At 48.8% G+C, this 26435-nt stretch overlaps 1 protein-coding gene across 1 annotated transcript; it reads right to left on the bottom strand.

Moving 5' to 3' along the window:
- Positions 1 to 12715: 12715 nt before the first annotated feature.
- On the bottom strand, positions 12716 to 15881 carry PMEPA1 (prostate transmembrane protein, androgen induced 1). Its single transcript, XM_082007454.1, has one exon. It carries the CDS (start codon positions 14831 to 14833, stop codon positions 14132 to 14134), a length of 702 nt encoding a protein of 233 aa, XP_081863580.1. The 5' UTR covers positions 14834 to 15881; the 3' UTR covers positions 12716 to 14131.
- Positions 15882 to 26435: the final 10554 nt, after the last annotated feature.

Genomic DNA, 26435 nt, shown 5'->3' with positions numbered 1-26435 from the left:
CACAGCTTTTCAGTTTTATAACTTATTTTACACTTACTTTTATACTCTGCTCCCACACGTTCGGACTGTCAGTTCTCTGTGTTAGGTTTCTGGGGTTTCGAGGCAATTGGTTTGGCACAGCAGAAACAAGGGCTTTGGAGCCAAGTGCCTTCACTGCAGCGGAGCCATCGATCAGCTGCTAAAAGGTCCTTGGATGTTGCTCAAAACTGTTTTGCATATTGGGACAAATGATGGAATTACCGATCTAGAGGTGTGAAGACATAAAATACACCTTTCCAAACAAGGGAGGAAGCCATTAATAACACTCCCCCTATGGGTACATTTATTTAGGATAAGCAAACTTATTATACAAGGAAGCCTGTTTATAGTGGTTTTCAACACTTAATTCAGCTCAAGAAACAAAAATTAGAAAAATTAAGCCCCTCCAGACAGCCATGCAACTTCTAGGTGATAACTGCCAGAGGACAAGCAAATGCACCAGTTGAGTGATTATGTGGCTACCTGCTGAAAGAGGGGGATTTTCAATTATGCATGGTTGATTTTCTACATGTACATCTCCCATTATATGGGGAAAATCAATTAGCAAGAGTCATTTGTTTCTGAACACATTGGTTGGAGAGAAACATTAGTTCAGAAACATTAATTTCTGGACAAATGTTTACAATTAAAAGGCAATTTTGATTCCACTCAAGCCCCGTACTGCCACCCTGTATCTCAGCCAGATCTGGAGAAGAAATGAGTCTCCAGGAAAGGCAGAGCAGGGGTCGCGGCAGTGGGAAGTGCTGCCCATCGGTTTGCCGTGAGGATATTGAGATGGACCGAAGGACACGCTGGGGATCTGGGCTGTTCCTGCAGCTGAACCTTCTTCCTTGAGGCATGGACAAGTCCTGGGCTAACGGGAACCCAGTAGCAGAGAAGGACAGCATGCACACGTGGCACATGGTGATGGAGGACAACATGAGGCAGTCCCTGAGGGTTTGGGGTTTTTTTCCCCTGTGTAGGACTGGTAATGCAGAATTTCTTCAAAAGCAACATGTACCTGTGCTTGATGACATTTGTGCCATTTGCCCAAGCCCTAAAGTCAGTCTAGAAGTTGAACCCTCGTGCACAAGCAGCACACACAGAAGCAGCGACTTGTGGCTGCGCTTTTACCCACACATGGCGCTGAAAGCCAGGGTGGGAAAGCAAAACCCAAGCTTTTTCCCATAAACCGAAACTTTAAGAGAAAAGACAAAGCCCATTTTCCACACTCACATTTGGTTCCAGCAATTACTCACAGCTAGTTACATTTGCTCATGACTCAGTCTGAGAAGACCTCGATTCAGGGCAGAAACCTCACCGAGGAGTCAGGCATCTTCTGATGAATCGGAAGAACTGAGTAAACTTGAACACATTTTTTTTTAAAGTTAGTCTACTTCCTTAAAGGTTTGCTTCATACTGTGCTTTTCTACACCACAAGGAGTCTCAACTATATTCCTTGATACGGTCCCTTTGTTCTCCGACACAGCTACTCAAACACCACGCACCCCAAAACGGAAGAGTTTCCTTTGAAGCATCGCCAGGCTACAGGCAACGGCAACCACATCCTCATGCGCACATAAAGAGCAAGTGTGCTGAAGGTGCCTCGCCTTCCTCGAGATCCGCTGCACGTAAAGCACCGGCCTGCATCAACCCCAACTTCCACAGGGGTTTTCTGCAAGAAAAGTTGCTCTCCTGCCACACGTTACTCATCGGATCTAAATTCTCAGTAGCAGGGTGCAAGTGCATCCAGGCAATGTGCAAGTTTGCAGAAATTGTTCATATAAATTGTTTATTTGGGCATTTACAGTAAAATCTGGCCCAGAGAGGGTAAGCAGAATTCCAATTTCATGCCACTCTTACAACATTACTGTAAATCTAGTCATATTTAGTAGTTTTTCCTTCAAGTGCAGCAATTATGCACCCAGCTGACCTTGCACTGGCGCAGGAGGAAAGGAAGCTTTCCAGACCTCCTGTTTGCAAAGCAATAAAACATAACAGGGCTCAGAGATCAGAGGGAAAATAAACAGATCCTCTCTCTGACTCTCCCCCACTCCCCCTTTTTTCCCCCCTCCCCGGCTTATATTTAGCTCCAGCTCGCCCGTGCCCATGGGAGGGCTGCCCAGGGAGCGGGGAGGCAGGGCCAGGCTCTTGGGGAACCTCAAGCTTTCCTCCTCGGGGCAGAAAATTGACAGATTTGCTCAGCAGAAGAGAGGGAAACAGCAGCTCTCACAAGAGAAAAATGGAGATGAGAAAAAGCAAGCAGTGTGGCCCACCAAGGTCGTGCACCATTTGGGTTTTAACCTGATTCTGCTCATCTGAACCTTGCAGAGCCTTGTTTTGAGATTCAAGGAAAAAAAAAAAAAATCTCTGTGCACTGTGATGGACAAGTACATAAATAAGTTGTCTGGAGTGAACACGTGCTTGCAGCTGATCATCTTCCCTGAGAAAGCCATCGGTGTGCCCTCAGCCCTGGCTAAAACCCAACCCAGCTCCCTCCTCGCAGTCAACTGGCTCTGCTGACTGCCCCAGACCTACACAGACTCTCCAACACCACGGGTTGGTCTCGCATGACTATTTTAGAGCTCCTAGAGTGTTTTGGATGCCTAATTCTTACCCATCTTAATGGGCCCAAGTACTAAATGCTGTAAACACCTCTTGCAAAAAGGTAGCTGACTGCACTTGGTACCGACGATAGTAACTAAATGCTACAATACCGGAGCAGAAGCTGTGGCCACAGCCTGTCCTCTATTTGTAACACAAAGGGGACACAGCGTGGCAAACTGAGAATACCCACCCGTGACACTACAGTGACTGCCTGGGACTTACAGCCACTGCCACGTCCTACTGATGAGCCACTCGGAGCTGCTGTGGTCCCCAGGACGGCACAGCCGTTCCCCTCCCTGGGTCAGCTATAGCCATCTTTGAGGTCTTTTGAAGCAGCCCAGTAGCTTCTGTGGTATTGGGAAACAAGACAGGACACCTGTGCCGAACTTCCAGCACAGCAGGAACCACCTTTTTCTCTCCATTTATGCCTTGACAATAGCGAGGCCACAGCAGAAAGGAGAAGGTGGGAGCCTGGTGCAACTCCGCCTGCCTTGGTGCCGTATGTTGCTCGGTGAGCAATGCGGCAAAGTGCTTCATACTTAAGTCTCCAGCCTCTTTTTTTAAAGCCTGGCTGCTTATTAGCAATGCACATCAACACCAGAGCAATAGCACTGTACTTCAGAGTTACTCTCTCAATCAAATGCAACTTCCCAGAGCCACGCTGATCTAACGGTTCAGTGTCCGGGTTCCCTGCCTTTGCAGGAGAGAAATACTCCACAGAGCTGCGTTTTGACTGGCATCCAAAACTCACCACTGGCTGCTGTGATTGCGATTTATTGCTGCTGCTAACAACCAATCTCAAGGCAACCGTGTGCATTTGAACTGAGAGCCAGGACTGCGCGAGGCGGGGAACGAACACCCACCAGGAGCTGACAACTAATGAACCCTGAGCCGCAGTCAACACTCTCCCACATTTTTGCATTGCAAAACCCCCTGCAAGTACACCGCGTAGAGTGCTTCGTGTCACCTGTCCTTTGCCTAGTCCAGAGCCATCAGTGTGGTCAGCCAGAGCTCTAAATTTCATTTACGCACCTTTTAATCTTTCCTGCCAAGGGGCTCTCCCTCCGCAGAGCCAGGGAGGAAGCTGGGGAGCGGCGCAGCCACCAACCCAACCTCCCGGGCAGACGACCCAGCAGAGGAGGGATGCTCTCCAGCAGGCAGCAGGCCCCGCTCAGGCGGGGAGCCGCAGGTCGTGCTCCCCCAGGGCCAGGGCAGCCAGGGAGGAGGCCCTGGAGCGATGGTGGCTGATGCACTTTCAGCCACAGAGGAAGAAAAAGCACGCCTACAGCATGTGCCTCCAGGACACCCTGACGCCCAGTTTTGGGTACCCTAAAAAAATGCCATGAATCTCAATCTCAACTCAAAAAGAGTAGGCACTGAAGCAGCTGCTGCTTCAGAGGATTTGTCTTTCCTTTGCATTACCCAGGCAGCTTCAGAAACCTCCAGCATCAGTGAACCAAAACCCTGTCCCACCTCCTGCAGCTGCAAAGGGCAGTCAGGAAACAGACCCATAGTATCTTTGGGTTGGAAGGGACCTTTAAAGGCCCTCTAGTCCAACCCCCCTGGAACAAGCAGGGACATCTTCAACTAGATCAGGTCGCTCAGAGCCCTGTCCAACCTGGTCTTGAAGGTTTCCAGGGATGGGGCATTTACCACCTCTTTGGGCAACCTGTGCCAATGTTTCATCACCCTCATCATAAAAAATGTATTCCTTATATCTAGTCAAAATCTGCCCTCTTTTAGTTTAAAGCCATTACCCTTGGTTCTATCACAACAGGCCCTACTAAAAAGTCTCTCCCCATCTTTCTTACCAGCCCCTTTAAGTACTCAAAGGCTGCAGGAAGGTTTCCCCGGAGCCTTCTCTGCTCCAGGCTGAGCCCCCCCCAGCTCTCCCAGCCTGTCCTCCCAGCAGAGCTGTTCCAGCCCTCGGAGCGTTGCTGGGGCCTCCTCTGGCCCCGCTCCAGCAGGTCCGTGTCTCTCCTGTGCCGAGGGCTCCAGAGCTGGACGCAGCACTGCAGGGGGGTCTCCCTGGAGCGGGGCAGAGGGGCAGAATCCCCTCCCTCGCCCTGCTGGCCACCCGGCTTTGGGGGCAGCCCAGGGCATGGGTGGCTTCTGGGCTGCGAGCGCACATTGCCGGCTTCTGTCCAGCTTTTCACCCACCAGGACCCCCAAGTGCTTCTCCATGGGGCTGCTCTCCATCCCTTCACCCCCCAGCCTGTGCTGATACCGGGGGTTGCCCCGACCTGGGTGCAGGACCCTGCACTTGGCCTTGTTGAACCTCATGGGGTTCACACGGGCCCATGCCTCGAGCCTGTCCAGGTCTCTCTGGGAGGTATCCCGTCCCTCAGGTGTGCCAGCCGCACCGCTCAGCTTGGTGTCCTCTGCAGACTTGCTCTTCAAAACCTTCTCTAGTTCCTACTCAGCAGAACAGCAGAGAAACCCTCACAGCCAGCCACCACGCTCCCTGGAGCTGCTTAAAAATTTGCCTCCTGGGCTATGGCAGGATTGTGTCCACCTGGGTCAAAGCTGCCCTGCCTGCCCACTCATCGAGCAAAACCCTGAGTTTTCCTGCACTGAGTTCAAAGGAGAGGGGTGAGGTATGTGCAGGGCCCCTGAGAAGGGGAAAGAGGGACGGGGAGGCAGTTTTGACCCCATCAGACCTTAAATGAAGTGGATCTTGAGCAGTGCTTTTCCAGCCTGATCACATCTAGGAGCACAAGGCAGGAATTATTTCCTCTTTTCTCCTGTCCAGTCTTTTGCTTTTGCTACTAACACTATTACACGGTCCTGTTTTGTATCAAAGCACTGGGATTTTCTAAACTCTTTTTTTTTAAGGGGAAAAAAAAAAAGGATAGCAGCAAGTGTTTGGAGTAAATTCCCATTACAGTCAGGATAGTCAACAGCAAGGATTCCTGTGAGAGCACGTTGCTTTCTTAATAAATCTCAGTGTAACCCACCACCGCAGCACTCGCCATGAGGGAGAATTTGTGTTTCCAGCCACCTCACGCAGGGGTTTCCGTCCCCCGGTCAAGGCTTCCCCTCCCTCGGCGGTGAGGCAGGTCTCAGCCTGGGCAGGGGCCCTGGGACCAGCAGCATGGAGAAAAAAACCCTCCACTAAATCAACCCAAGGGAAAAGCAGCCTGAGCAGGTTGAAAAGCAAGAGGCTGACTCCAGGTTTCAGCCCTCCCCCACCTCAAAGCGCCCCAAGCCATCTCCTCCGTCTTTACTGGGAGGGAATCGCTGGCAGGGACCACCCCGGGCACCGGGACTGGGGCTGAACAAGCCCGGGGGGGGGTTGCTTCGCGCCCTCCAGGCGCAAACCGGATTAAACGCAGGCGCAGGCAGCGACGTGGCGCGAGCTGCCGCCAAGACCGCACGAGAAATGAATCATCTGCTGGGGAGAGCAGGAGCAGGGATTAACGCAGCTCCCGAGGAGGACGATGGCAGAGAGGAGGCTCTGGCAGGCAGAGGGGAAGAGTGTGGGTGAGGACAAGCAGATAAAATATGGAGACAAAAAGCGAAAAGAAAAAAAAAAAGCTGCTGTGAAGTTCAGATACTTTGAAGTTGGAATTTACACCTTCCAGCGAGTGCAGCCAGGGAGGGCCAGGAGCGCTGCAAAAAGGGTTTCGATGCTGGAAGCACAGGGGAAACCTGAATCTGATTTCTTAAGTCCTGTTCATTTTGCAGCACAAAAATCTGTTTAAAATCAAAGGCTTTGCCACTTGTGGTTTCCAAAAGTCACAAAACTGTTTCTTCCACTGAGTTGCAAAAAAAAAAAAGGAGGGGGCTTTAAAAATAATCTTTTGCCAATCAGCCATTCTGCAGTGTCCCCAGATCACCTCATTAGCCGCGGAAAGGTAGCCTAGTAACAATATTCCTCTGCCCATTCCCACGCACTGTGCTGGTTGAACTTGGCTTTTGTTTTTTCATTTAAAAAAATTCCTCTTTGGAAAATGTGGTTTCAGCTGAGTTCCCATTTTCTGTGGGAAGATGTTGGTTTCAGCTGTGAATCCAAAAATGAAAAATGTAATTTTGAAACAGCGATTGAAACAAAACCCTGCCCTTTCCCCCGCCTCGCCGTGCCTGGAGCAAGGTGGATGTTTCTCACTTGGATGCTCGTGATCCTGAGGTTGGGGCAGGGGCATTGCTCCCCTCTCGGAAATGGAGAATTTGGGTGTTTCTTTGCACGTGGGATGGGAAAGAGGGTTTGGAGCTGCTCACGCTAACGCCGGGGCCATCGGCATCCTGCCACGGCCACCGAGCTCCTTGTCCCGCCCGCGCCGTGCTGCCTCTCGCAGCCCGTGGCGTTGCGTTCGTCGATCAAGGCGCCGCGTTGGTAAAGCAACTCAACTCATCCCGCCGTGGCTTTTTGCCTGGTTTAGTCCTGCCGGCCCCGATCCCGCAAGACTTCTGTGCACAGTGTTAGGCACCGAGGAAGCCATTTCAGTTTTTATCTGCTATTCACAGCGCACAAAAAGAGACATCTGTGTCTTTTCAGGATGGGGGCCTTGGTTTCCAGGAGCTGTGTCATCTCCTGCGGAGCTCCCACCGTATTGAGGCTTAATCCTGGCTGTGCTTGCGCGCGCGTGGCAGCTGAGGCAGGAGCAGGGCTAACGAAGATTGCAACGAAGACAAAACTCACGTCTTCATTACCCGCTTGAACACACGCAACAGAGGGACTTGCTTGTTTTGGTCCATGTAGTCAGGCTGAAATGAGATTTTGCTTCCTAAAAGCTATCCCGTAGCACAGGCCCCCCAGGAGCTGCCACGCGCTTCCTCACGAGCCTGCTTGAGCTGCTGAGGTACCGTCCCAAAGGAAACCCATCCCTGGAGAGCCCGGCATCGGGACAAAGCATCACTCTTGATTGCAAGTGGGTAAAAAGTTTAGCCCCAGACACTCGTGAAAGTGGGTCAGTTGCTAAAAAGGAGCAAGCAGGGTTCTGCTCATTTAGAACACGATGCAGAGGAAAAAAGGCTTCCTGGCTAACAGCTGGTGGCTTGTAAACGGACTGGAAAGCACCGAACGCTGGCAGCACAGAGGAGTACGGCATACGGGACACTCTCCGGCACCTTTGATACATCATCTCACGTGCTCCGTGATGCCTCGAGAAGCCCGCTTGCACCTCCAAATCATCCCTCACCGATTCATCCTGGAGCCCAGACTGCTGGGGCCAGTGTCCTACCGTCTACATTGGCAATGAGAGCACTTCAACCCGTAGCGCTGCTCATGAACCTCGCCCGCACGGCAACACGCTCTTCTCCGAGCAGTACCCTGGTTCTTTGGGAACCTTTGGCTCCCTCGGGGCGTGGGGCTTGAAGCCCCACTGCTCACCGGGGCCCTGAGAGCAGGCGGGGACAGTCCCTGCCAAACACCCCCCAGCCACGTCACAGCCGCTGCCACCAGGGTATGTTGAGTAACTGGGCTCTACAGGTTGAAGGGCTCCAAACTGGACCAGCTGGGTGCTTGGCCCACCAGAGCCTGTGGTCAGTTACTGGTGAGCGTTCCCCGAAGCCAGGAGAGCCCCGCTGAGGAGCCAGGCAACGGCGTGGCGTTAAAAGCAGCCGATTGCTTACCGTGGGGAAAAAGTGTTCCAACCCAGGGCAGCCGCTTTCCAGTACTGTATCGCCCTGGGTCATCTTCCCAGCAGCAAAGCACAGGGGACACCAGGTATCCCACAAAGTAAACCACGACCGGAAGGCGAGTGGCACGGTTCCAGGGCCAGAGCCAGAGAGTTGGATTTGGGGTTCTCCTTCCCGGGCTGCAATTAAGCTGCTTTCAGTCGTTACTAGTGATATTTTCCCAGCTGGCCACCAGCTCGGGGCTTTGTGGCAAGCAACCGGCCGTGCAGAGCATCCGGGCGTCCTGCTGAAGTCCAGAAGAGCTCCTCGTGCTCACGGCTCCCCCAGGTTAAAGCCAAGCGTCCACCACTTGCCCATCCAACCCAGCTGGAGGGGCCACTTGTAAAAGCCAGGGGCCACTTTCAAAAATGCTGCCACCTTAGATGGAGGTTTGCGATCAGCCAGAGAGAAGGGCTGGGGAGACCGAGGGCTTAGGCAGAGCTGACAGCCTTCAGGTGAAGCCCAGGGATTAATTGCTACACGCTCCTTAGTCCCAAGGTCTGGGTGAATCTACAGGACATCCTTCAGAAACACAAAAAGAAAACCCCCTGCAAACAGTTAAGTTTTCAATCATTTTAATGTGATCACTGCAATTTGACCACAGTCTCAGAAAAGAAAAATTCACACAAATTATCTGTGCTTAGGATTTGAGTCAATCTACAGAGTTCTTGTTGATTGACGGTTATTCAAGTTAAGACCTTCTGACCATCAGTGATGTTCTTGGCTGAAAGGCAGGATCGCAAGTGTTGGAAATATTGGTGCAAACCAGGAATGCTTCTTCTGGGATTAAAGCTGCGACACCTGATCTGCTCAAAAGAAAACAGAATTGTACACGCACACACGCACACACGGACCGAGCATGCAAATACACCGGGAACCAGCTACAGCTTCACGGGAAAACACACGTCATGGCAATACAGAGGTTGGCCTGTTAATCCGAAGGCTACTTAACATGGGGGTAAACCACACAAATGTCAAAAACTGAGAATATTCATTTTCCAGTATTTAAAAATAAAATAGGAAGAGCTCTTGAAATTACATTGTGTTGGCAAACTCTGATTTTTGGATAACAAAGCAAAAGGTGAAGGCAAATTTTCCAAAGTATTGTAAAATTTATTGTATAAGTATTGCAGCTTTTAGAATGACATATAATTGCCACTATTGGTTACTGTTACACAATAAGCGTTTACAACAGATTTTTGTAAATCGGCATCAGAGTACATAGTCATACTAAAACAGCAAAATATAGATAAGTACTGCATTGCATGTGCTGTCAATAGTTTACATAAGTTTAAACTTGAACAGAACTCAGGATACAGGACTGCCTATAACAAACTCCAAAGCCAAAGCAATGCAATTGGAAGTTTAAGAAAATATTAATACAATGAAATGTGTCTATAAGGCAGGCAAATTAGGACTTTAATGTTGTCCTTCATGAGCTTCTATAGTACAGCAAAAATTTGAAGCGCGGTTTCTGGAAAACTTCTTTTTGTTTTTTTTTGTAGCTTTGTGTCGTACATAGAAAATCTCTGAATGATAGAGACAGAAGAGATTAAAAATTCATGTCGTTCTCACCTAGCACTGTTAATGCTACACATCTGGATTCAGTCTTTTCCTGATACTTAGTAAAAATGTTGGGCTGTTATTTCTTTATTTTTTAATATATCAGTTAGTGCAATTTTGTAGTTCGGTACACACACAGAAGGGTAATTCTCCAGAAAGCAACTGGGTTTCCTTATACCCCCACTTAAGATAGAATGAATTTCGTTAACACTTGTGGAAACAATGCACTGGATTAGTAAAGCCGAGTCTTCAAATCGGTGAAATCGAGGGTTGTGAAGGGAACACGAGTTCTACCGGTGTCAGCCCCAGATGAAACCCATCCTTCCTCACCACCCTGATCGACCAAGCCACGTTCCCCTTCCAGGCCATGAAGATCTGGGGGCACTTTAAGGATGCTGTTTGCCGTACTGTAAGCTAAGAAACTCTGTAAGATTAAGAACCCCTTTTAAAGCTAACGTGACTCTTAAAACTTCAAGCAAAAAGGCGGGCTAGGACAAGAGGTTGCTAAGCATTAGCAATGCCTTGTTTCTTCTGTGTTTGTTTAAACATAAATGGTTCTTAAGGGGCCCGACTCTCTCTGCTGGCAGCTGCAAGACGCTGGAGACTCCCACGGAGCAGGACCGCAGTCCAGCTTCTGGGACAGCTCGCTCCTGAGCCAGAGGGAACTAGGAGAGGCATCAGCAAGGGTGTGCAAAGCAAGTTCTCTGCCTTGGTGGCAATACCAGACGCGGGAATTGGGAAGAAATGGACCCCGAGGCAAAAGTAGCATTAAATATTAATAATAACAACAACAACAATAATAATAAAAAAGAACAGACCGTTATTTCTAAACACCCATTCAGAACGTGGCGTCGATCTGGGCCCCAGATCTGGTATCTGCACTTGAAACACACAGTTCTCAGGACTGCAAAGCAGAGAGATGGGCAGAAGAAAGACAAAAGGTGACAACTTGGCTCTGTCGAGGTGGACTCGAGTTGCACCCGCTGCCTGGGACCCGGGGCTCCCCTCCACCGGGGCTGCAGCCGCTCCCCGGGGACCTGCACCGGCAGCGGGAAAGGCGGCCGCTTGGTTTTGGTTTGTGCACAGCCTGGGCCGCAAGGCATCATTTGCAACAGAAATCTGGTGTTACGAACCACCCCGTTTCACACTCATTAAATTCCCCAAACTAGAGAAAGAGGTAAATGAAGCTGGACCCAGGAACTCTGAACAAACTGATCACTCAACTGCAGAAGCTTGGGGTGATGCTTGAGGAGTAAGAGCTCACAACGGGAGTGGATTGGGGAAGAAAAAAACCAAAAATAGGGGGAAAAACCAGAGAATCGGTTGAAATTTTGAGGACTTCAAAGCGTAAGAGCTGGGTTTAATTGCACTGCATTTTCAGACGCTCTCCCACTACCTCTCCGTGTCCTTCCAGGCCGTCCCCACCTCCCTGGCCCCTCTACGGGGCTTGGTGGCCAGGTGACGCCACGTGACGAGACAACCCCGTTACTTAACAACCTCCAGTCCCCATGCCACCTCCTTTTCCACTGCTCAGTTTTAAATGTGTGATGCATATTCCACCCAAAACCTGCTGAGGTAACCAGTTTTTCTGTAGCAAACGAATTAGTTCAGATCACGGAACGCCCCCCGCCCCCCCACCCCCCAAAAAAACCCCCACCCACCCCAACCCCACTATTCACGCGTTTTGGCTCAAGAGGGCAGTAGATATTGTATTTCGGTTTCTCTTTTGGTTGGTATCTCATTTACAATATCCACCACAGTCTCCTACCTCCCCGGGTAGGAGAATTGTGCATAAACGTGCTGGAGTTCCCTCGGGAGCCACGGGAGAAGAGCCGCGGCCGAGCGAGCCGCCGGCCTGCCCAGGCACGGGGAGCTGCTCCGCGAGCCGGCGGCGCTGCCGGGAAAGAAGGGGCTGGAAAATCGAATGCAAGGTCCAAAGGAGCAAGAGACCAGACGCTGGTTACTTGTGGCGCTAGTGACGATTTTGTTTTCCCCTCTCTAAAAAGGGAGGGTTACCGTTTCTTTAATAAGGCACTAAATAGACATGTTACATAAAGGAAAGATACATTTTAAAAACTCCTATAAATTCATCGGTTTTGTACCTTTCATGACAAACTAGATTTATTCCTTTGCATGACTTTTTTTTTGTGGCTTTTTTTTTTTTTTTAGGTCATCAAAATTTAGGTTACACGACTGCAAAGCTATGAAGATTTCAAGAGCTGTGGAAAAGCAGTTTGAAATACTGAGAAGGTACAGGACTATTTCTAGGCAAAAATAAAAAAGCAAAAAATAATGATCAAACTTCAAGTTCAGCTATTCATCGTCTTCTTTAAAATATATATAAATATTGTTCAAATGGTCAGAACTTCAAAACCGTTCTCATGGTTTTTTTTTTTTTTCAAGTAATAGAAAAGTTGCTTAAAAACAATAGTTATTGCCTTTATATCTTTCATTTATGTCACTCTACTAGATAGCATCCTGCAGAAAATGAAATCACACCTCCTTGTAAAAGCTTCGCTCTCTGTGGTTGCCCTACGGACCCTTCCTCGCGCTCGGAGAGGTGCTCTCCCGGCCCCGGAGACGGGACCGAGAACAGTTTTTTTCCCTTTTGCTTTCCCTCTCGCGCGCTCTCAGGTTTCTCACTCGCTCACTCCGTCACATACAAATTCACCGTGAGGGTAAAACACCTACCGGACACCTACGCAATATAAAAATGTAAACAATAGCATAGTAAGACAAAATGCTTCTGAAACCAAGATAAATTAAAGACGCACAACACCCGCCGGGCGGGAGGGCAGGTAGGACCGTGCTGCTGTGGATGAGGGCATCTTCAGAAGAGGTAAAGGGGGTTTGCTTCTAAAGCATTAAGCATATTTCTTTAGCCTTTAATTAACACATCACAGGAGCAAATTCATTTCCATCTACTGTATCTGATGCCTCTTTAGCTAGGATAATAAAGTAAAAAATAGCGATGACCAGAGGCAGCCCGGGGGACGGCAGAGCTGCGAGACAGGGCTGCGCCCGTTTATGCCAAATAGAGGTTTGGGAGGTTAATACAAAATGAAAACGACTTTCACCACCACCACGCTTTTCAGCTCGTATTTTCAATGAGGTATTTAAACCCCAGCTGAAAGGCAGCCGGTGGGTACATTACCATTTACTCACATTAACTTCTATAATCACCACTTTAGCTCCAAATAGGGCCCTTCAGTTGAACATTGAAAGAAATAAACCAAAAAACACTTTGTTCCTTCAGACACAGAAGTTTATTCTCATCCCCACCACCCCCCTCCAAAAAGTTAGAGGTTGTCCAAAAAAAAAAAAAAAAAAGAAAAATCAAGTAATTTTTGGCTGCTTCAGTCATTACTGACTCAGAAGCAGGGAGTTTTTCTTTCACCTTTTTACTCCAATAATCCTACCGGATGACATACAGACACACACCAACTCCTCTTGCTTTGTAGGGAATGTATAAGGCCATGACTGTCGGCGGCCACGCGCAGGGACTCTGGAAATTAAGGATTTGCATAAGATGCAGACTCGCTCACCGCTCCTCCCAGGGCTGGCATCTCCACTTCAGCGGTTTTCCACCCCCTTCCAGCTACTTTGTTCTTCACTTCGACATATATCCCTTAACAGGTTCATGGTAGACATGATAGAGGCTTTGACCAACACAAGCACTGACATATTTATATTAAAAAATAGTGCAAAATTTCAACATTTATATAAATAACTCTAAACCCCTGCTTTTGATTTTTTTTTGTTTTTTGTTTTTTTACAATGTAATACACGCTTTTTGAGTTGGCACTCAAAAAATTGCCATTTTTCTTCTAGTTCAGAAAACAACTTTTTTTTTGAATAGGCCTCTTCTAATACAAAAATACTCCTGCTCCTTACACATACACTTTCTCTTATTTTTAATATATATTTATATATTTATATTGCAGATCTTTAAACAAAATGTTTTTTGTGCAAATATTTTGTCTTTAAAGATAAGTGAAATAATCAAACAAAAAAAAAAAGCATTCACACACAGCTCAACTAGAAACAAACAAAAAAAATGGACTACAGTTGATTTTTTTTTTTCCTTTTTAAACGTCTAGACACAGCTCAATAAAGAAATGTTTTTGCAAGCTTGGTAGGCTTGTGCATTCAGACCAGACATAACAAGTAAATATTTATACATGGAGAGATGGGGAAGGGCTTTTTTTTTTTTCCTTTGCTCATCTTCCTCAACTCTCTCTCTCTCCTTTTTATTTTAGTGAGAAGTGCAGAGTGTTTCATTTACTTTCTTGCTTTTTTCTTTTTTTTCCTTTTTTTTTTTTTTTTAAAAGGGGTGCCCTTTTTGTTTCTCTTTCTCTTTGTTCCACGCGGTTGTGCTCTCAAGGCCATTGATTTGTGAATGATGGAGTCTGCTGCCCTCCAAGATGGAGGGCACCCCGTTGTTGTTCTGCTGGTGCTGGTAAAACGTCGACCCGGGGTAGTGCCCTATCACCTCGCTGTACGTCGGCGGCGGTCCCTCCATCCTCCCGTTGCTCCCGTAGCAGGTCGCGCTGATGCCAGAGTTACTGCTGGGGGGGCACGGCCCCCCGTACACGGAGTTATCTATCAAGTCACTGTCGAAGATGGTTCTGTTGGGGGGGGCCCGGACCGACTCTCTGTTGAGCTCCATTTGCTGCTCGGGGTCGCGCAGCTGCAGCGTGCAGGGTCCCTGGTACGGGGGGGGCTCCTCGCCGTCCGACAGCGAGATGGTGGGCGGCAGGTCGATCTCGTGCTGCATGTAGGGGTAGGTGGGCTGGAACCTGCTGAAGCGGTCCCTCTGCAGGAAGGACGGCACCGCCAGGCGGTCGCTGGCTCTCGGGGTGTAGATTTGCTGCTGAAAAGGAGAAAGGGAGAGAAAGAGGGCGAGGGGCGTGAGACGCCGCAGCCCGGCACAGCGGGAGAGGAGCAGCGCCCGCGCAGCCCTCACCTCCGTTATGCCGTTCCCTGACACGGTGCTTTCCGAAGGCCACAGGCTTCCCTCCTGCATCGGGAAGGAGAAGAGAGCGCAGGGTCAGTCTGACTGCCGGCAGCGGTTAAGCTCCTGCTGCCAGCGGCTCGTGCCAGGTTCCATCCCGTGCCAGAGCCCAGGTAGGACGCAGCTGGCGCCGCGTTCCTGACGCAGCCGCGGCAGCGCGCAGCACGCACCCTCTGCTAAGCGGGCAGCCAGCTCTAGCAGGGGTATTAGCTCTTATCATATATGCTGCGTATCATATGGGTATATGCTAAGGCTATTAGCATATTACCACTGAAAACAACACCCCTGCTTAAACATTCCCTCCGTTTTCACCTCCATTTATATTAAATAGATCGCTTGCAGAATGAATGATGAGAACGACACCAGCAAACAACGCTCCCCCACGTGCAGACTTCCCCCCTCCCACTCACACCCACCCAGCGTGTTTCTCTCCCTGGTTCAAACATGCCAGGAGTATTTTTCAATTTGTGATCCATGAGCTGTGGGTGATTCACAAGACATCAGAAAATGCTCTATGAAATAATGACAAGACTTAAAAAAAACCAAAACCAAAACCAAAAACCAATCAAAAAACCTCACACCCACGTTCTGATGCACACAATCAAGGAAATCATGGGAAAAGAAAGATAATAAGTGAATAACCAAATGTTAAGCCTAATTTTGATTTGGCTAAAAAAACAACAACAAAAAAAAAAGAAATCTGTAGCAACAGGATGGTTCTAGAGTATTTTTTTCCCCGCAAAGGGTAAGTGGTCCTTGGCTTAAAGAGACTGTGGCACTGTGGTCTAGAGGCTTCCGTACGCTGCAAGCACAACCCTGATCCTGCAACCCGAACCCAGGTGCCAACAACCCCAGGCACGGTAAAGCCACAAGCCAATTTCCCCCAAACCATGAGATTAGTTTACAATTCATGATCAAAACAAATAAACAAAGGTTCTTCCTGTTTGCTGGTGATACTCTGAGCATACACAGTTCACCCCAGACACTTTTACCTTAAGAACTAAAATATTTAAATATCGCCAATATTCACATATAGCAACAACCCAATATAGGGTGGTTTAGCCTGGAGAAAAGCCCTTATCGCTCTCTACAGCTACCTGAAAGGAGGTTGTAGTGAGGTGGGTGTTGGTCTCTTCTCCCAAGTAACAAGCAATAGGACAAGAGGAAATGGCCTCAAGTTGCACCTGGGGAGCTTTAGATTGGGTATTAGGAAAAATTTCTTCGCTGGAAGGGTTGTCCAGCATTGGAACAGGCTGCCCAGGGAAGTGGTGGAGTCACCAGCCCTGGGGGTATTTGAAAGATGTGCAGACGTGGTGCTTAGGGACATGGATTAGTGGTGGCCTTGGCAGCGCTGGGTTAACGGTGGGACTTGATGATCTTAAAGATCTTTTCCAACCTAAATGATTCTATGATCCCTCCGGCAGGCAGGGCTGGAGGAAAACAAGCCAGAAGGCTCATAATTATAACCTGGAATAGCTGGCACTTCTCAGTTCCTTGCACGTGAATCTCCAGTGCCGGCACTAGCAAGGCAGGCACAGGCAGAAGTATTTACCACCAGTGGAAAAAAAATGCCAAGGGTGCTCCTTTTTCCCTTTAAGGTGTCCCATCCAAATGCCACTCTCAGGCCCAGCCTATGCAGCAGGGCTCTCCAGATGAGCAAACCCCAAGCTTTCCAACTATGAAAATACGTGTTTCTATAATAACCGTGGTGGCGGTCCACGCAGCCTGGTGCCCCAGTGAAAGCCTGGAAAAAGCTGCACTGGTACCGCAGCACCTTCGCCGATAAAGTCAGAAGGAATTTTGGCTGTCTGATGGTCCCTGGACCTTGCCCAGCTGTGAAGCACATCTGGCCTCATACCAGGCTGCGGCGTGCAAGGGCAAATGTCGCCGCTTCCCTCTGCAGCGACCTCAGTAAGTGGCATCGCCGCATCGCTGTTGCCCCCAGAAGCGGCTCCGAGAGCAGCGAGCGTGGGGGTGCCCCTGCGGGCAGAGCCAGCCCCGAGCCCTGCGCAGGAGCCTCAGCACCTGGGCACCCCGCAGCACGCATCCCACTGCCCGAAACGCAGCACCAGCACTGCGTTAAAACCTCCAAAGACGGCACCCATTATATCCTTCCCCTCCTCCTTCCCCCTTCCCTGCCTTGTTCTTCTTTATATTCCCCAACTTTGGAACATACTTTCTCTTGTGGCATCGCACGTGGTATCAGACATGGAGAGAATCCCATCAGGTGCCTGTTTTTGAAGCCCAGCTCTGCACCTAAACCTGAAGGCGGTCCTGTTGCCAGTGCAAGGAAAACAGTGATTTATATGGAACTGAGACAGCCCAGACTGTTCGGTGTTTTTTAGGGAGCACCTCCTGGGAGCAGAGGTTAAGTGCCGCACTACCAGCACCCTCCCTGGCCACCGCTGAGGAACGCGCTGGCCGAGCTGTGTGCTGTGTAGCCCTTCCTGAGCAATGCAGTGCCGTGTTTTATACAGCCCTTGAGACTTCAATATGCAACTGTTTACACAGGCATCAACTGTTTAGTCTGGTCCATTATACATGTATTTCTTGCCTGCAGGGACAGTCTACAATCAAATTCCCCCAGCTGCCAAAAGACCCACACGGAACTGCATCTGCCACCGATCAAATCCTCGCCTCTAAGCGCCCGCTCAGCCGTGGTGCTGACACCAAAGGCCACGGGGAGGGTTGCCAGCGCTGCCACAGGCGCTGCCAGCCCTTCGCCTCACCCTGAAGGGTGCCGAGGCAGTGGGCAGGAGCAGGAAGCACTCCGAGAATTGTGTTTACTTCACCATGCCCCTGTGGCAGACTTCCTGAGCAGCGAGTACCCCGCTGCCTTCTGCTAGATGTTTTATATTTAACCTGGCAGTGGGCAGTGCCATGGCAGTATCCCATCTGCTTCCCCCTTTCCCGGGAGGGATGTCAGCCGGCTCCCGCGAGGGCGGCTGCAGCCCGGTGCTTCCCGGCGTCCAGCGCATCGCCACGCTCAACTGGAGCTTCCCACTGCGGCAGGCGACGGGGAGGGCATGTACGCACCCTTACGTGAGCTGCTCCACCCAAAACGTCCTCTAAGGACCCTAAGGACCCACTCACCCAAAGCCTGCACCCAATATCCAACCCAGGCGTTTAGAAGAAAACCTCTGGCTCACACGGTAACTCATCTGTTTGTACAGATGAGGTCCAAGAATGATGCTCCGGGCAACACGCAGATGCCAGAGTAGCAAACTAGTAGAAACACCATTAAAATGGGATCCGCAGAGAGACAGGAGACCCATTTTCTGTAGGAGCTGGATCTCTGCAGCTCTTATTAACCACTTCTCCAGGGACTCCAGGGCTTGACCTGGACACGCTTATGTGCCCACGGCTGACCGACCACAAGCACGCTCACTGCTCGCCAACACCAACCCTCTGCCTCACACACTACTGCGAAGCCCACCTGGGTAATGGCTCATCTCTCCTAACAACTCAGTAGTGGGATTAAAATAGCTGGAAATCAGTAGTCAGAGGAGGGCAAAGCCTCAGAGATAGAAAACATACATACTTTCAGCCTTCACGCTTTGGCTGTGGGATGGCTACACAGCCCCACCAAGCCAAGCAAAACTGCACTGCCCCGTGAGGGAACATCACCGCTGTAAGTCCTTGTCCTTGGGGCTCTCCTCACTCACCTCTGATTTTCAGAATATTTAGGACTTGAATTCATCTCAACAATGTCTGAGTCTGACAAGCTATGGTTTTCTGAAACGAAAGCTGAGATTCTGCTGTCTGATGAGCGATGCGGCTGTAAAAGCCTCTGCGAGTATTCCAGGACTCACTGCAAAACCTAAAATTACTTTTTCATTTCTTTTTAGAGATCAATTTTCAACTTTTATAGAATGACTTGTTTTAGTAATGTCAGAGAATTTTCTCTGTAAAGCTGCATGGTGCAGATGAAGTCTCTGAGCCTTCAGGAGGACTTGTATTTTCTATTTTGGCATACAAAGGTATGCTTGGAAATTGCATTTAAACTACTTTTTCTTGTGGGATATCACTGTTCCAAAGGTGCAGGGACAGTGCCATTCTTATGGCAAAAAAGTTTTTACTAGCATTCCTTAAATATTTTTAGTTCTGGAAAAATAAAGATATTTGTTTTAAGGAGACAGAGTTTAAGTACAGAGAGAATAGTGATGGAGAAACACATGACATAATACAAGAACTCCTTGCTAGCAAAAACTGCATTAAAAAAACCTTAAGGGAAATGAATTTCCCCTTCAGTTGTAATTTTTGAGCTACAACAACAAAAAAGGACAACTCTGGTAGACCTAGCAGCATCCTGACCATGGGATGAACTACTTTAATATTTCAAAAGATGAAAAGCATGTGCACAGCTCCAGTGCCTGTCTGCGGTCACAACAGCAAAATGAAGTTTGGGATTTAAAAAGTCCAACACCAGTTCAGTGCAAGTTTAACGGATTACATAAACCGGTATTCAGTTCAGCGTAGCCTCTGCCTGCCAGCCCTGGGCGCTCATTTTTCTACAAAAAGACATGCTGTGCTGAACCCAAAAGGAGCTACCTTATAATAAACATAATAAAGTTCTTTATTATGATTGATCCCACTGTAACGAGCTTCCCGCTTAGCACATGAGGGGCTTCTCTGTGCCGTCAGGAGGGTGCTCGGGCCACAGGGAAGCTCGTCTGCATCTTGACTCCATCACAGATCGGGGCAGGGAGAAGGGGAAGAATTATAAAGAGGGGGAACCAACAAAATGGAACATTCACATTTCTCTCCTTAGCTCTAAGAAAGGTTTTCAAGCCTTTACATCCTCACTGAGGTCCAGTAGACACATGAAGGTAAACCTTTGCTGAAAAGCCATTTGATTGTGATGCATCTGAAGGATGAATAAATAATGGAGCTGTTTTGGTTGTGGGGACTGGGCCAAAAAAAGGCCAGCAATTTTGGCCTGGTAAAACTTAAAAAAAGAAAAAAGGGGAAAAAAGACATTATTTTTTAAACATTCAACAATTCTTGATTCAACTTGAAATTTTTTTTCAATCTCCATCTCTTCTCTTTCCATGTTAGCCGCCTTTCCTCTTTTTAAAGAAAATAAAAAACAGGCCACTTAAAACAGAAATTAGTATATTAAAAGGCTTGATCTGATATTTGCTTTGAAAATGTACAATGAATCATTTTGGTATTGTTCAAGTAAAACATTCTGAACATGATAAAACAGTGAAAAATCTGAAAGTGGGAAAACAATCTTTCTGCTATTTTTAAAAACTCACGTGCTCAGGTGCCCACATTTTGCTGCTGTTGGAAGCAGACGCACAGGACGATAAGAGACATAAGATTTCTGCAACTCCAGGAGGAGCCGGGGTACGTGCAGGGAATTTAGCTCTGCTCCCCGAAGCAGGCAGGTGCCCGAGCGCTCACCGCCCTCGCGCCGGCTGGTTTAACGTGGGACTGAGCGCTCGCCGCACTTTGATCTTGTTGCGCAGCGTCGATAAACGACCACGAGCTGAGCTCAGTGCTGTGACCTCCGGAGACACGCTTCACAGCCCACAAAGTGAAGGGTGGTTTAACTGAGCTTGGGGTTTGCACAGCTCTCCTTCCCAAGGGGTGTCTTCCTCACCTGGGCATGGAGCGTCTGATAAGGGACCTTCATCTGCTGTGTGTAACGTGTGATAAAACGAAAGCTACGGAGCAGAGGGACAGCCTGTGCCCTGGGTGTCCGCTGGCTGGACAGCCTTCAGTAGTGCTGCACTGGAGACTTATTAAATGTTACGTATCTCTCTCTCAAAAAAAAAAAAAAAAGAAAGAAAAAATAGAAAGAAAGAAAAAAGAAAGCAATTATAGTATTTGATCTTCTTCCTGCAGCAAGCCTGGGTTAGATACAAGAAAGCACAGCCCCACAGAGACCACCGCAAGGCAGCACTGGTGTGTTCAGCCTGCCCTGGAAGCGTGCAAAGGAGAGCACGTGAAGCAGTGACCTTGAAGAAGCCCTACTGTTTAAAGAGCTTTAAGATCCTTCAGGGTGAATGCAAAAAAAAAAAAAACCCCAAAAAAACGTGTATCAGTACAAGATATCCCGCACTAGTAGACAGAGTCATGGAGTCATGTAGCCAAGTGGTGAATAGTAAGTACATGCTCACCCTCCAAGAAAATGGTATGTCTTTTCTCTGTATGTTCTTGTCAGTCTCTGAGCTGTGGCATTTGAGGAAACTGCATAAACCAACATCTGCCATGAGGCTGGAGACGCTCCCTCTCAAGACCCTGTCAGAGGTACAACTGAACACTGGACAAAGTCTTTCAGGATTTCCTATTCCCTTCAAGGTAGGCAGTACGTTTTTATATAGTCATTTGAGACTCTCCAACTGGAGCCACTAAAGGACTTGGCAGTCTGGGGCTGTCTAAGGCAAGGCATATACGCCTCAACTAGCTGAGGGTACATGGTGGTTTCACGAACAGGACCAAGAACAGCCTCATGCAGTTACTTTACTGATGTAAAGTCCAAAAATTGCAAAGCTCAGGGCAAAGTCGGAGGCTAGGGCTGTCCATATATCACAACACACATCACCCTGAAGAGCCAGAGGCATCCCTAAAAGACACCTCCCACAACTGAGAGACAGAAGATGATGCCAAGACCCAACCTGGAGGGTGTCTCTTCATGCAGTGCCAAGTGGCACATGGGCAAACACGACCCAGACGAATGCCTTTGGCTCTAACATTTCCTGAATTTCACATCATTTGGCAAATGGCACAGGATGATGCAGGTTGGAAGAGCAGGGTGTGACTTACTGATGAGAGGTTCTCGTCTCTCCGCCTCCCCTGGCTGTGCCGGCTGATGAAGGATCGCGCAGAGAGTTTGTAGTGGTTCAGCAGACACGTGATCACTACCACCATCACCATCATCACCACCACGATTATGATTATCTGTACAAACTCCAGCTCCGCTGCAAGAGAGACAGACAGATTTTAAGCCACCAGAAAACGCAGCAGGTAATTGAGTGCGAGAAGAACTAATGTGGCTGAGACGCCAACGACATCGCTGCACCCTTCCCCCATAAAGCTCTCACACATCGATATGCGGGCTCTGCATGCTTTGAGCCCATTAATTAACTTTTTCAGTGTCACAGAAGAATCTCTAGAAGGGATCTGCAAAGACGATCTAAAAAGCAGAGTGTTTCCACGCTACAGTGTGGACAGGACTGCCCAAAGCCCTCCCAGCTGCAGTGTGCTGGATGCCCCCACCACTGGCTACAAAACCAGCAGCGTCTCGGTGCCAAAGGTGCCTCGCTCCGGGCTGTGGAGCCACGAGCCAGTGTAAGAGCTCCTAATGAAACAATTTAGTCAAATGCAAACTAAATTTCTGCAATTCTCTTCCCATCGCCACCACTCCTTCATCCAGGGAGGACTGAAGTCCCCCTCGGCACACCCTCGCAACCACCCACATGTCCCCTCTGTCACGGGGGTCGGACAGTGGCACGAGGAGCCCACGGCACAGCGGAGCCCACGGCACAGCAGAGCTCAGCAGGCGCTGGCAGCCCCCCTCTCCCCGACACCAGCCCATCTGCCGCAGGGCGCAGGCGGGGAGACCTCCTGCTTTTCGGTGAGATGCCAGACGGGCACGATGCAGCTGCCCACAGGGGCGGCATCCCGGAGCTCCAGACATCCCTCGGCTCAGGGCTCGGCCAGCTGACAGCAGCAGCTCAGGTGGCTTGAACTGGCATACAGGAAAACTGCCAAAAATCCTCCAAACAAACAAGAACAAGCAAACAACAGACTCTCCAGTTAACTCCAGAGACACCTGGCAGGAGGCAGCAAGAAGCCGCTCCTAAAATTTCCTGAGGAAATAATTCTTCACACCTCTCTGAGGCTAAGGGAAATTGAGTACCGGAGGCAAACATAGCGCTGGGGTCATTATTTCCATGCGTTTGGCACCCAGAGAGCAGATGCCATCGCCGAACCGCGCCGTTGCTGCCCCTGAGCCCCCTCGTGCCGGCAGTGCCCGGGGCTCACTGCGCCCAGGACTGGGCAGCAGCAACTCCGGTGCTCATCGTAAAGGAGGGGCCAGGCCAGCAAAATTCAATACTTGTAGGGGATTTAAACTTTGTTTGCTTCTCAGCAGGGACAGCTATAAAATGCAGTTTTAGAAAGCCGTGCCCTAAGTGATCATGGATTCTGCCATTTGTATTTTATCTATGCAGACACACACACGTATGTATCTGTAGACACATGTGCCTCAAAGGGCAGCACCACACCACTCGTACCAGCTGGGGTGGCTTCTGCTAAGTCACGCAAATTTTATTTTATTTTTTTAACGGAAAGTTTTCTCCTGGCAGGTGGCATTTAAGTGCCAGTAAAAGCAAATAAATGTCAAGAAAACAGACCAGGTGGTAAGTGCTGCCAGTTACCTCAGAGCTCATTCTGCTAAACAGCAGCTATTTCTGCTGTTGCCCAAAATGCTTAACCAGCTCTGCCCACCACCTTCAAAAAGCAGAATTATGCCTTGAAAGCAGGAGTCTTATCTGTCACTTAAAGTTAGATGTATGAATGACTTCGAGCCCATATACTTACAGCACCCCTAATCCGCAGCTGCCTCTACACCAGCAGATTGCACATGGGGTGGGAAGAGAGGGATTAAAAGCCAAATACTGCAAAGGAGTTTTGCCTTAAAAATGCCTTTTAGCTAAAGGCTTCTTCTTAAAAGAGGAGCTCCGGGTCTTTCACAGCAACCCCAGCGAGGTGTCCAAATACCACTGTGAGGGTAACAGCCTGGAAAAAAACATGTTTCCAACAATTTATAATCCAGCCCCAAAGCAGCAGCACAGCTCGCCCGTGGGAATGACAGGTGACCGGACTCGAGAGCTGCCACGAGTGCCCTGTGCCGGAGGAACGGGCTGAAACGGGAGCTCGTTTCTCCTAAACACAAATCAGATTAACCAGATGCACAAACACACCAAAACTGAAAGGGCTGGGAAAAGAGGATGATGCAAAACCATTTTAAAAAAAGGCACAATGTCTCTTCCCGTGGCATCCCCCCTATGTAGCAGAGTGTCCCTACACAGCCTAACGGCATGTCCTAGTGCCAGCAGCACCCAGAGGCACTGAGAGCACCCCACCGACCTCCAGCACCCAAAGAGCAGGGTGAAGCCCCGGCACCCCAGCCAGGCACAGGATGCCCCACAGGACCCTTGGGTGCTCTCCAGGTTGCCCATGGGGGATAGACCCCCAAGGCGGCACTGACCCAGAGCCCATCTGCCTCACCTACGTGTGGGCAGCAGAGCCCACAGGCTGGAGAGCAGCCACCCAGCTTGGGTGCAGAGCCCGTTTTTTGCAGAATTCTTTACAGAAAAAAAACCAACCAAACAAAAAGCAACCAAGGTTTTTAGGAAGATGAGTCAACTTAGCCTCAAAATGCAGCATGTGCTTTGGCCATGGTAAGAAAACACAAGAAAAAAATATAAATTAGGTCAGTGATGGAAAACTTCCTTTTCTGCTAAAAGAGGTTATACTTCTGAAGGAAAACAAGACCAAGGAAGTTGTAAAGGGAAGTTCCTTTCCTAGGACAAGAGGTCCCTTAACTGAACCAAACCTCGCCAAATTGACCATGGTACTTTGGTGGCACAGGTGAAGTTTTGGCCGTCAGGAAGCACTTCCCCAATTCTTTCCTAGGAAGGGAGGCACACAAGACTGTGTCATTTACAAACGACCTAAGCCCAGCCTCCTGCACACACATACAGACGTGTAACGAGCAGAGCCTGAAGCAGAAGAAAGGGTGGGAATTCTGTCAGGATGTGGGACAACACACCGGCCTCTCATCCATCCCCGTCCAGTCCTGAATGCTGTTTGTTCTGGCTCTGGGACTCCTGTAGTTGAGGTATCACAAAACAGTTGCCAAGAAGTGCAATAATAAGGCACAGTATGATTATCAGAACGAAGGGGACGCTGCTTTCCGGCGTGGACACTCCTCCTGCCCCATCTCTCCCTCCCATGTCCTGCTGGAGCTGCTCATCTGGACGGGCTGGACCCCCCCAGGGACCACAGGGCGAGGCCAGGCGGCACAGGCGGTGTTTGGCCAGGCATCATGCCTTGCTCTTCAAACTCTAAAAAGGGTTATTTCAGTGTGGAATCTAGTCTAATGTTACAGCAATCACACTGGCATTATCAATAGAAAGCGATTTTAAAATGTCGCTTTGTGGGAGGAGGGAGAACAATTAAGCTGCAAATTAACATTCTGTAAACAGGTTTGGTGAAACATGTCGGAACGATAAAACCTGATTAGCTCCCCCCATTCCAACTTTAGCCTTTACATGCCAATGGCCTTGCTCTTCTCTGATCTCCTTCGTTAGCAAAGGGGAAGCCAACAGCTCAGTCGCTGCAGTGGAGCACAGCTACCCTTGTCCTGCAACGCAGGCGAGGGCTGGAATGCTTAAGTATCATATACGAGAAACGTATCTGCCCCCATGTCTTATCTGGCGGTGCTGCTGAAATTAAAATTTCTTCCCCATGCTGTACGTATATGTGAGGAGACCAAACCCACCAGGAACCTCCGCGCCAGCGCGAGCTCAGGGAAGAGCAGAGGGCATGCAGCGCCCTGGGTTTTGCTCTACCCCAAGCCCAGCCTGCGAGGAGCAGCACAGCCTCACAGTGCCCGGGAGCAAACACGGCAGGTATGCCGAGATGAGCTTTAACCCCAAGAACGCCCATGTTGCCCAATCTGGCCTTCGGAAAAAAATAAAATAAAAATAAAACAACAACAACAACAAAGTCCCACACTCAATTTGTGCTTTTCAAGTTTCAAAGAGACTCATACCCACTCGAGGCACCAAAGTTTCTGCCAACTATCCCTCTGTTTTAACTTGTCTTCATGGGCTTCATTTGCAGAAGAGGAGAAAAAAACCCAACACACTGGAAAGCTGGATATACTTGCTAAGATTTTATCCAAGCAGCTCAGTCAAACTAATGAAGAAAGATCATTAAAAACCCAAACTTTGAGTTAATACGTTATTAGACAAGTGCAATTCAGCTGCTATGCTAATAAAAAGCCTTTGGGGAATGAAAAACAAGCCAAACTGCAAAGCACGTAATTTATAATTCTACTGGTATTCTTAAAAACACACACATAACAAAACAAGAAAAAAATACTCGACACATTTTGTATTTGGCTTCCTAATCATTGTCACTTTTCAATTAGAAGAGACCTTGTTCCATTTCTCTCTGTAATTTTCCCCAAGGGAAGTGTTATAAATGCACTAGGCTTTACAAGTTGGGCATATTCAGCCTCCAAATGCAAAGTAAGGTCACACTAATTTAATTTTGCATAATTTTTACTCCAGAATATGTTTCAAACTAACAGGTTCAGACATCACATTTAAGTGACACAACCTGCTTTTCTGTATTTTCTGTCTAGACGCTGCAGCTTTGGGAGTCGGTCAGCACACATGCAACTGTTTTGCAACTAAGCATTTTTCCCCCAGATTCTCACAATCCTGAAACTGGATGTTCACGATCAAGTCAAGTCAGTTGTCACATCCCATTCTTCAAGTTCGTTACTCGCTTGCCACTTTAAATGACATGTGGCCTTGAATAAGGGTTTCACAGTAGATTATAGCGTTACATTAATGAATGATAGGAG

This window comes from Phaethon aethereus (genome assembly GCF_964289735.1).
Source record: "Phaethon aethereus genome assembly, chromosome: 16".
NCBI classification, from domain to species: Eukaryota; Metazoa; Chordata; class Aves; order Phaethontiformes; family Phaethontidae; genus Phaethon; species Phaethon aethereus.
Note: the sequence above shows the minus strand (reverse complement) of the source record. Positions and strands in the feature narration are given on the sequence as shown.